This window comes from Rana temporaria, chromosome 6 (assembly GCF_905171775.1).
Source record: "Rana temporaria chromosome 6, aRanTem1.1, whole genome shotgun sequence".
NCBI classification, from domain to species: domain Eukaryota; kingdom Metazoa; phylum Chordata; class Amphibia; order Anura; family Ranidae; genus Rana; species Rana temporaria.
The window spans coordinates 168,195,884-168,208,322 of record NC_053494.1 but is presented as its reverse complement, the minus strand read 5'-3'; the positions used below and the strand labels follow the sequence as shown (position 1 = coordinate 168,208,322).

Genomic DNA, 12,439 nt, shown 5'->3' with positions numbered 1-12,439 from the left:
TGGCAACAGTGTTTTCCATCCTTATTAACCACTTTTTTAACATACCTCTCAGGGTTTAGTTGAACCATTGTATCAGTCTATCAGTTTGGGGGTGGCACACCAAGGTGTATAGATCAGTAAAATCAACAAATGCCACAGTTCTTTGGTTACCTTTTACGTAAAAGGGGTTCCTTGGTCTGCCAAAATGTCTTTAGGAATGTTGGTATAGAACAACTTGTGGAACAGCTCTTTCATCAGAGATTGATTTGGATTTGGGTGGCATAATCAAGGGATATCAATATGTGCTGGTGTGCCCTGGTGGACTTTGGCAGTGGTCTGAGGAGACCCATAGCAACCCTCTCAAAAGGAACTTCAAATATAATCAAGGATGCCAGTGGACTTCAAAAATGTGGTTGGGGTGCATTAATTTTACACCGAGAGCAAGCTTTACAATACTCCTCAAATAATTTGTAAATACTAGGCCCGACAAAAATACTACACTGGCATGTGCCAGTGTGACAGGTCTTCCAGAATCCAATATTGCCTCCATCAGATGTCCTATTGTTATAGGTCATATCAGCCTTTCAGTCTCAGTTCCTCAGTGTCCTGCAAGAACAGGCCTGGCAAATAGTGGCATTTGACTCCCCAAGTCACATTTCATAGACTCCTGTAACTTGGGAAAATTGTCTGCCACATGTCTCAGTCCTTTAAACTACCAATATCTAATATGCCATATCTCTCTCAGGGATTACATTATTAAATAATTTTTATTCTAAATACATTATTATTTTTTATAATTATTTATAGTTATTTATTATATTATAATTTATAATTTTGTTTTTAAAAAAATGTCATACCCGGGATGCTTACAAGACTCTTGTTTGGTCAGATTTAAGTGAGTTATTCCTAAAAATTACAGGCCTACAGTATAAAACGGCAAATTTCCTTGCAAATAATGGTACCGCTTTCAGCACCTTTTTTCTGAAAGAATCATACCGCCAGGGAGGTTAAATTAATTTTGCCTACCTCACTGAGTATAGCACACCCAGTAGCATATTTACCTTCAGCCCTAATTCAGGTATTGCCCTGACTGGTACAGCACAGCCTTCTTAAAGAAAAGAAGGTGAATTTGTCCTTTAGGTAGAAGGTTTTTGGTAAGATCGCTGTTAAAAAAGTTATTTCAAAAATAAGAATCAGCAGAAAAGGGAGCATGTGCTGGACAGCTGGAATTTGCTGGCTATTTCTATCAAACAATTTATACATCTTAAGGTAATGGAATTAAAATAATCAATACATGTGCACTACTTCTTCCCAGAAGTCATTGGTTAAAAAAGTTTTACGACCGGAGACATCCAGGCAAGTGGTATGTTTAACCCTCTGGGCGGTATTCCCGAGTCTGACTCGGGGTGGAATTTTTATACCAAAAGTGGTATCCCCGAGTCAGACTCGGGCTCGCCTCGCTGCAGCCAGAGACAACGTTACTTACCTTGTCCCTGGATCCAGCGATGCCACCGCGCTGTGTTTGAGCGAGCGGGACCTCGCTCGATTCACACAGTGTCCTCCTGTGCTGCCGATCTCCGTTCCCTGCGACGTTACGACGCACGGGATCGGAGAACGGCGCCAAATACAATTATATTATAATTTGGTTTTTAAAAAAAATTCATACCCGGGATGCCTACTAGACTCTTGTTTGGACAGATTTAAGTGAGTTATTCCTAAAAATTACAGGCCTACAGTATAAAACGCCAAATTTCCTTGCAAATAATGGTACCGCTTTCAGCACCTTTTTTCTGAAATAATCATACCGCCAGGGAGGTTAAAAAGAGGTCAGCAATGGTGGCTTCCAAAATTTCTTTCATTACAAGATTCCTTTTAGAAGTGACAAAAGAAAAGCTCAACTCCCATAAAGCAGTGGTTGGTTTCATTCCAGTAATGGTGTTATTCACCATAGTCCAGTGACGTGGAGGGTGCAGATGCAGCACGACACCTATTGCGTCCCATGTACATGGGGACAGTGATCCTAAAGTGGCTGGGAACGGACAGAGATTGAATCTGGGCGTGACCTTTAAGTGCATCTTATCTGTAAATTACCAGTACTTTCAGTTCCAGATTCAAAATAAACCCGTTAATGGGTTGTGTTTATGCCTCTAAACAACACTGGCCATGAGAAACTATATAGGTGTTTTAGTCAAGTTGAAGTTTTACTTTAAATAGTTCACAAAGCAGCTTTACTAGAATTTTTCTGGAACATTAAATCAGTTAAGGCCTGTTGGTACTAGCCCAGAGGCCATTACTACACTATCTACAGGATGACAACTGAAGGCGATAAAGCAATTATTTCTTTAAAGAAATGACTCATATTAATTATATAGCATTGTGGTGAGACAAGTCACAAACACATCACAACAGTAAAAGAATGTAGCCAATTAGTAAAATAGTACAAATATTTTTGCTGCTTTTCAATCTCTCTCTAACTCATGTGACCTCTTTGCTTGCTATCATTTTATTTCCCGTATAATATAACTGAGAAAATGAAGGTTGCACAGCAGATACATCAGAGCATATGGATATGATAATTTGGTCTTTTAAAGACAATTTAGCTCTGGCTTTGTAAAAGCTCTAAAGCTGTCTACATATGTTTCAATTTAAATGTACAACCTACAGTATGTACAATCACTTTTAGATCTACCAAAAAAAACTATAAAGTACAAGGACCCACTCAACTTTCCATTCAATCTATATCCAAACAGGCAAGCCCTCGTGTCACATCTGTGTCAGTAAATCTGAAAACGTTGGCACAATCTGATTGGGGTTGATTTACTAAAACTGGAGAGTGAAAAATCTGGTGCAGCTCTGTATAGTAACCAATCAGCTTCCAGTTTTTTTTTGTCAAAGCTTAATTGAACAAGCTGAAGTTAGAAGCTGATTGGCTACCATTCACAGCTGCACCCAATTTTGCACTCTCCAGTTTTAGAGGGTCAACCCCACAGTGACATGCATAGTTATTAGGGTGCTAATATTTGGCTCACATCTGGTAGCAATGTTTGAATGTCACTTGTGATAATCTTGTGAGTATCTGTATTGGTAGTACAGTGGAACCTCGGACTGCGAGTAACGCGGTTAACAAGCACTTTGCAATAAGAGCACTGTATTTAAAAAAAATCCTAACTCAGTTTGCGAGTGTTGTCTCGCAAAATGAGCAGGATTGAGGCCAAAGCGTTGTGCAGTACCGTGTTTGACCTGAGGTAGGGGGCGCCGGAGCCGAGCAGAGCAGTTCGGAAATGCACGGAAAACCTCAAGGACAGCTCGGCTGACCTCGGCAAACCTTGAGAACAAAGTCTTTCCGAGGTTTGCCAAGGTCAACCGAGGTGTCCTTGGGTCTTTCCGGACGTTTCCGAGGCTCTCCGGCGCCCACCCACCTCGGCGGTATTGCATGCCATTGAAGTCAATGCGGAACTAATAATTTTAGTTTCCATTGACTTCAATGGGGAAACTCGCTTTGATATGTGAGTACTTTGGATTACGAGGATTCTCCTGGAAGCGATTATGCTTGGAATCCGAGGTACCACTGTACTTCATTAGGGTGTAACAATGAATGCTTCAGACTACTTAAAATACTTGATGTCATTGTTTGCAAATGAGATATTCAAATTCCTTGGAATACCTTGGAGGTATGAACTGTCTTTAGCCAATCCACTATTTATAAATAAAATGGAAGAAAGCATTCACAGTATTTTTGCCACTAGTACCAATTGGCAAGGCAGCTAATGCATTTGAGAACAGTATTTGTCTCATCTCACATTGCTCTTGATAATGCATCTGGCCATCTATGTCAAGGCTAATTCTTTTGATGACAATGGTTGCTCAGAATCGTAAAACTACAAAGACATGATGGCATTAGCTTCTGTCTGCCAAATGATACATGGCATTGCAATTAATTACATGTCATTTACCCTGGCTCTACCGCTGTCTTTTAACACCACTATCGACTGGGAAAAAAATATGATCCACAGCCTCTGCGAAAGTTCCAATTCCACTAATCAGCCATGTCACAGTATTAATTTACTCTTCTGAAATGTAAGGTTAGGTAACAAATGAGTGCTTCATACTGAGGCAGTTATGGGGAGATAAGGATTTTATTATCCTTCCTTTGGGAAGGAGCAACAAGAGGCTGAGTGAAAGTAGTCCAGCTATTAATCATCCATCACTACCCTCTCTATCTGTCTGCTCAGTCTGTAAACTTTGCCTGCAGGCTGTAATAGCATTGACTCATCCTGAACTGCTTCCTAGTGGTTGAGTAGTGGAGTGGAATCTGTACGATCAACTTTTGCATGGGTGGAATCTGTTTTTTTTTTTTTTTACTGTCTGCTGATGTCACTTTGTGTTCAGCCTCCTATTATCAGATAACCCCATATAAAAGGTCCTTACAACAGGCCTGTTGAGCACTTTGAAGGATAACCTTCCAGTTGATCTATTGTCCTGAAGCCAGAAATCTCTTCAGCTGTCACCATGCTGAGGGACGATAAGAGCCTGCCTCTGACTTGTTCTGTTTGTAATAATGTAGGTTTCCTGCAGAGGAACAACAGTTTGGAGGAGAAGAGCAGAATTGTGAGTTCCTTCAAGGAGAGACAGTCCTCCAAGAACCTCCTTGTCTGTGAGAACATTGAGAAGGAATCAAGGTTCCGGCGCGCCGAGACAGACTTCTCCAACTTATTTGCAAGAGGTAAGACTTTTTATCAAAGATATACCACTATGGCCTGTGCAGCATTCACAATTACAAGGATACTTAACAATTACTACAATTGTGTAACTTTAAATTAACCTAAATGATTCTACTGAACACTGCAACGCCTGTGATATTCAAAAATGAGTTGCTTTTTCATTTGCTTGACCGCTGCATAATTACAAGTAGTCTCATTTACAATAGCCCTTTTTATAGAGATATTTTAATAGCTTTGGCAATGAGTGTGTCGTGAATTTTTAATTCGAAAAAATAACTGGAGCACATTATTATTATTGTTATTATTATTACTATTACAGCATAGAGATAAACTACAATTCATATTAATATAAGTTCAGTTAGGCTTATGTTTTTATAGCATTTATTTATTACACATTAATAACTGAATGCGTGACTAACCTAGTTTCAAAAAGCCACATGTATTCACAGTCCTTACAAACAAGGGCAAAGGGTCTAATTTAAAAATGCAAAAGGGAAAAAAGGTTACAGTATTCATGATATAATGGAGATTATTAGACAAATGTAGGAGAAATATTTTTTTTCTACATCTTATTATATTAACATACCTGTAATAATAAGTGATTTACAGTTACACAAATATCCTTTAGTTTCCTTAGGTTTATTATCATTTTAACTCAATTTATTTAAGCATTTATAATCAATTTCTTTCTAAAATCAGCAAAATATTTGGCACAATGCAGGTTTGTAGTTTGCCTAATTAAAAATACAAGAAGTTCTTGTTTTAATAATTCTGGAAAGCAGAATACAAATGCAGGAATATAATCAATTTAGCATGCATAATCAACAGAGCATGCATTAACCCTCCTGGCGGTATCCCCGAGCGTGACTCGGGGTTGATTTTTTCTACCAAAATCGGTAACCCCGAGTCACGCTCGGGGTAGATATGCAGAGCCTGCAGCGTGCGCTGGCTTACCTTCTCCTGGATCCAGCGAAGTCACCGCGCTGTGTGAGTGAGCGGGACCTCGCTCGATTCACACAGCGTCCTCCTGTGCCGCCGATCTCCGTTCCCTGCGACGTTACGACGCACAGGAGCGGAGATCGGCGCCAAATTCAAAAAAGTAAACAAACACTATACATACAGTATACTGTAATCTTATAGATTACAGTACTGTATGTAAAAAATACACACCCCCCTTGTCCCTAGTGGTCTGCCCAGTGTCCTACATGTCATTTTATATAATAAAAACCTTTCTTACTGCCTGAAAACTGTAGATTGTCCATAGCAACCAAAAGTGTCTTTTTATGTCAAAAATGGTTTTAGATCAGCTAGAAAACAGTGATAATAAATTATAATCACTTGCAGAATTGTGCGATAGCGATTTGCGGGGAAATTCGTCATAAAAAAAAAAAAATAATGACAGCAACAATTCTGCAACTGAGAAAATTTCAGTGATTTTGAGTTGATTACATTATTGAATAATTTTTATTTTAATTATATTATTACTTGCTAGAATTATTTATAATTATTTATTATATTATAATTTAAAATTTTGTTTTTAAAAAAATGTCATACCCGGGATGCCTATTAGATTCTTGTTTGGTCAGATTTAAGTGAGTTATTCCTAAAAATTACAGACCTACAGTATAAAACACCAAATTTCCTTGCAAATAATTGTACCGCTTTCAGCATGTTTTTTCAGAAAGAATCATACCGCCAGGGAGGTTGAGGTAAAAAAAAACATTTACCTTTGCAATGACTTTAAACGACCGAGGGTTGCAGAGAAGGTTCAAAGGGGTCACGTAAAATACTAATTTGACATGCCTTTATTATTAAAGGCTTTCATTATGACCTTTACAATACATTTCTGTGTCTATAACTTCCCAGTAGTTACAATTTTAAACATTCCACACTGAGCACAACAGGTACATCTAGAACACTTGAGTACGTATTTGTTTAGAAAATTAAATACTGTGAGGCAGATGATTTTACGAACATGATCATAAAGCTGAATTCTGGGCAAACAGCTACACATATATGAAATACATTTCTCTCTGTTGTAGTTCATTAAAGTGATAATAAAGTCTTGGCGTTTTTTTGTTTAAAAATAACAAACATGTTATACTTACCTGCTCTGTGTAATGGTTTTGCACAGAGCAGACCAGATCCTCCTTTTCTCAGGTCCCTCGCCGGGAACTCCTGACCCCTTCCTCCTGCTGAGTGGTCCCACAGCAAGCAGCTTGCTATGGGGGCACCAGAGCCGAGCCGCTGCTCTGTGTGCCCATTCAGACGCAGAGCCGCAGGTCACCCCTCTCTCCTTATTGGCTCACTGACTTTGATTGACAGCAGCGAGAGCCAATGGCGCTCGCTGCTGTCTCAGCCAATGAGGAGCGAGAGTCCCAGACAGCCGAGGCTCTCGAGCAATATCGTTGGATTGAGATGGGGCTTGGGTAAGTATTAGGGGGGCTGCTGCACACAGAAAGTTTTTTATCTTAATGCATAACATTTTCAGAGAATATACTTTAAACGGTGCAAATGTATTTTTCCTTGTACTCCACTGCCTCCTGGATCCACTAGTAGACCAGCTGTGACATGCCTGGTTCTTCCAGTGAAACACCCAGTGTCTCAGCAGCCAGTTGCCCGACCTGAAAGATGTCCATTTGTGACTGGCTCTGCCTGAAAACTTACACAAAAATCTCAAGCAACCTGTTGCTAAATGATATCGCCAGAAGAGTATAGAAAAGAAAAGTACACACTTCTTAAAGTATAAGTTTACCTATAAAAATCAGCACAAGGAATATTACTTACCTTCAGTGAGATGTGTCCCTTGTGCTGCTGTGTCATCCTTTTTCCAAAATGTTCTTCCTCCAATGCCCCACACCCCTCCGCCTGCTGGGAGTTGATAGAATTAAGGGGCTTAGATAGGCACTCATCAAGTGTACCCAACTATGCCTTCCATTCGCCCTCTTCCATTCATAGAAGCTTCTATGAATGAAACACAATCTTTGAATAGAGGGACCTATCAGTCATCAGCCTGTCCTCCTTTCATAGATTGTTTCATTCATGGAAGCTGGACATGGCGGCACAAGGTAAACATCTCACTGATGGTTAGTAATGTCCCTTGTGATGATTTTTTATTTTAGGTAAACTTAGGCTTTGAAAGACACTTTCACTTTACCCATTCAAGGTATAAGTGTCTCCTTCTAGCTCATCCTCCCAACAATTATGCTCAATGATCTATGCTCCCTTTCCACCTGCCTGCTGCAAGAGACCACTCTGAGTAGGCTCCGATGTAATTCTGGGTGGATATTATCACTGTCCCCTCCTCCCATCCCTATATCACGGTGCATGTTGCCTTCCTCATGTGACAATCCTTGGGCTTGACTAGCCAGTTGTTAGGGCCCATGCACTGTCACAAAATTGATGTCACATGCTCCCCCATACTTGGTGCTACGGGGTGAGGGCTCTCATGGAGCAGTAAGGTGGCAAATGTGCATGTATTGGTAAATATGCCTAGTTGAAAGATATAACAGAATATCCAAGCTCAAAGTATAGTATAGTATAGTATAGTATAGAGGCAGGCAGAGCAGCCCGGGGGGGGGGGGGGGGGTGGAGGTGTCGTCATGACACACAAAACTGCTGGAAAAAAAATCTTGGTGGTCAATTTGCTGGATAAACAGAAAAGTAGGAGAGGTGGACGTGGTTCAATTTGCTGCCCCTCTCAAAGTGCTGTCTGGGTCCATTGGACCCACTGGAAACCCATGGTAGGGCTGGCCCTGGAGGGATGGGCTATAAAGAGGCATTTTGCCATCCAGGGCAAAGTAACAGTGGCTTTTTAAAGTCCTTTCTGTAAAGTGAACCTGATACCTTGCCCAGACTTCTCACTTTAACAGCATATGCTTTGCAAAAAAATCTTATTGGCACTTTTGCATTGTTTAACAACTGACATATAAACAAGCTGGAATCTCCTTTAAATGCAATAAGTTGTCAAATGTTAACAAAAAAAATGCATTTTCGTACATGTGGTAATGTATCCTATATGCCTTCAAGCCAATCTAAAACAGATTGCATTGCTGCTTGTGAAATAATTGCTGCTATTTTATAAACACAGAATGTCTGTATAATGTGTAAGTGCTTAATCACAGTAACAGAGATGACTGGAAAAGAGACGGAGATTAGACAAAGAAATATGGTTGACTCCAAATGAGCAACTACTCTGACTGTCAGGGTGATGTCTGATAATGCACTTAGGATTTTGTGCAGACAATTTGTATTCTCCTGGAGCAAGCCATATATAAAGATCCTAGCAACTAGCAGACACCCCGTCACCTGGTGATCAATCTTTTGCTCTTACATTCAAAGGCCGGCCTTCTAATAGCTTGTTTGTTCTGCAGATTTACTGCCTGCCAAAAATGGAGAGGAATCCACCATGCAGTTTCTCTTGGAGGTGGTTGACATTCTCTTGAATTATGTGAGGAAAACTTTCGACAGATCCACCAAAGTCCTGGATTTCCACCATCCCCACCAGCTCTTAGAAGGGATAGAAGGCTTTAACCTGGAACTGTCAGACAATCCCGAGTCCCTAGAACAAATCCTGGTGGACTGCAGGGACACTCTGAAGTATGGAGTACGGACAGGTATATATCTAATTAGCTTTGATGTATAATAAAATGTCAGGTCCAGGCTGTAATGAAACCATGGAATTAGTAAACTAATGTGTTACCGAATGCAGAAATGTTGTAAAAATCACAATGTTCACCCAATTTACCTTGAATTCTATGTAAGTTACTGTAGTCACATACCACCCGAAAGGGTAGTAGGGCAGTAAGAATATTCTTCCCAAAGCCTGTAGAGTCTAATATCTCCTCTCTGATTCTGACATTACCAATCCCACTCAGATTTCTAGGTTTGAATCTAATTGGTGATATAGAAATAAACGTTAGAACTGCCATTAAAGAAAGATGGGTGGATTTGAAAGAGACTTTAGTACTGCCGTTAATGGAAGACGGGTGGATTTGAAAGAGACTTTAGTACTGCCATTGGATTTGTGCACAATGGAAATACCTAAATAGAAAACTGAAGCTCTGAGCAGGTAAACTGCGCTCCTTGTAGTCATCTCAAGGCTTAAAGCGTTACTAGTAAAACAGTAAAATCAGTCTGTATATGCAGTAATGCATGCTTGTTATGCTCACTGATGGAACAGAGCCTTGGAGGCACTTTTTTTTTTGGGAGGGTGCATGTGATCAGCATAGGGCCAATCAGCACCATCCAGACAGAAGGGCAAGAGTTATGCAACCTCATAGGACAGTCAGAGAAGAATGAAAACTCCTCCTACACGTTTTAACCAGACACTGATAGAAGTCACAAGACTGCTATATACTGCTGATGAGAAAAGGTATTTAGCAGTTTATATTAATTAAAATAATTGCATTTTCCTGTTCTGTGTACTGTGGGGGACAACATATAGTGAATGCAGGGTCCTGGGTTTAGTAACACTTTAATATTCCAATTTTCTGGAGTGAACCTCTATTCCTATCATTATTCAAACTAAAATGCTGCCAAGGTATATGGGTGTCTTATATTGGCCATGCATGTGAAACCGTTGCCAACATTCTGTACATTCACAAAATTTAGAAGTAGTGTCAGATGAGGGTTTAGGATGTAGATTCCTCTGGACCTTACTTGCTTCTGCAAATAAAAGACACCAAAGTGATACTGGTACTGCAGTTATATCTTTTCATGTGACAACACTGAAGAAATGACACATTGATACAATGTAAAGTAGTGAGTGCACAGCTTGTATAACAGTGTAAATTTGCTGTCCCCTCAAAATAACTTCACACCGCCATTAATGTCTAAACCGATGGCAACAAATGTGAGTACACCCCTAATGCCGCGTACACACGGTTGGACTTGTGACCGGGCAAATCTCAGTCAGAATTTCCAACGGAAAAATAGAGAACCTGCTGTCTATCTAAGTCCTTCAGAAATTCCGATGGAAAAAGACGGGGCACGGTCGGAATATCCAATGAAAATTTTCAAATTGGACCCAAAGTGTCAATATTTTGTGTGGTCACCATTATTTCCAGCACTGCCTTAACCCTTATGGGCATGGAGTTCACCAGAACTTCACAGGTTGCCACTGCAGTCCTCTTCCACTCCTCCATGATGACATCATAGAGCTGGTGGGTGTTAGAGACCTTGCACTCCTCCACCTTCCATTTGAGGATGCCCCACAGATGCTCCATAGGGTTTAGGTCTGGAGATATGCTTGGCCAGTCCATCACCTTTACCCTTAGCTTCTTTAACAAGGCAGTGGTCTTTTTTGTGAGATACTGTATACATATATATATATATATATATATATATATATATATATATATATATATATATATATACATATATATATATATATATATATCGCTGTTTTATAAATAGACATTTAATGCATGTCAATTGATTCCCAGAGCACTATGAGTTAGCTAAAGAGCAGGCACAGCTTGCCAGTCTGAAACCTCTGGGTTAAGTTTCTGCTTTGACCTTTTCCACACTGTATGTATGTAAGTACATTTCTTCAGCTATTAACCTCCCTAAATTTACTTTTTTTACAGAGAAGTAAAGAAATCGAGGAAAACATGTAAAAAAGTGTCTAAAGCCCTCTCTAGTCTGGTAATATTTACCAGACTAAAAAAAAAAAAAACATTATAAACATTATAAAAAAGGAAAGGAAAATGTACAAAACCACTGCATGATTCTTGAAAGATTTTTTTTTCTTTACTGTAAAATGCCCTATCACAAACAATGCTCGCTAGGAGTTAATGAGTGCTGCCCATCAGATACTGGAGAATATTACCTGAACAGGCCAAAAAAAGGTCCTTTAGTAAGAAATCTGCCGCTCATAAACCCACTCAGTCTTTCCATTACCTCATTTTTGTAAATGTGCAGAATAAGCAGCATTTACTTAATGGTAATATATATCAACACAGGATCAGAATAGTGGAAATCTCTGAGGTAACACTTTACTAAAAAGATTGCCATTCTCATAAAACACCAAACCTTAAAGCATCACAAGGGAAACATTTCATTAAGTTAAACTGCAGTGATTTGGAAAAGACAGCAATTCCTGTACAGTAGGAGCCTGAATATATACAGAGCCTATGTGGGACATGAAGCGTGCACACTGATTGTGAGCAAGACTGGAGGGACAGAGCGGTGTTCATTATCCTCTTTATGGATAATCAGCTGCAGCTTTGCACATAATGTGTAGTTTAAGTCTTAATGAGAAGAGCCTTAATATGCCAGGTCCAAAATGACAAATCATTCCACGCTTAATATCCCTTAAAGGAATTAAAATGCTAGTAAAGTCTTGTTTACCAACTAGATACATTTATCAAAGTGTCTTTTGTTTTTAGAGATAATTTTGTTAAAGAGGTATTTTTTGCAGGCCTGGACTGGCAGTCACATGTGGAGTGGAGCCGGTGGGTCTGAGAAGATTGTAGGCCGGTGTTGGCCTGAAAGCAGCAGAGCTTGTTATAGTCTGGTTGTATGTGGTGGTCATTGGTGCCAGTAGATACATTTTATTGTTCTGCCAGGTTTGGAAACGTTTGTGGAGCCAAATGAAATAGTGAGCATTATATAACAGGACTGCCTTTGTGGTGGAATCCAGTCAGAATTAACTGCTAAACACCACACACGCACACACACACTATTTCTGTGCAGGCCAGTCAAGTTCCTCTAAACCAGTGGTTCTCAACCTGGGG

General features: G+C 39.8%; 1 protein-coding gene across 4 annotated transcripts in view; it reads left to right on the top strand.

The window, feature by feature from the left end:
• Positions 1-12,439, top strand: part of GAD1 (glutamate decarboxylase 1) — a 151,990-nt gene that overhangs the window by 77,709 nt on the left and 61,842 nt on the right. For all 4 annotated transcript variants that reach the window (XM_040357774.1, XM_040357773.1, XM_040357775.1 and 1 more), the window contains 2 exons: positions 4,544-4,702; positions 9,074-9,316. In XM_040357774.1, the coding sequence (XP_040213708.1) occupies positions 4,544-4,702; positions 9,074-9,316 (402 nt within the window). The remainder of the gene's footprint in view (positions 1-4,543; positions 4,703-9,073; positions 9,317-12,439) is intronic.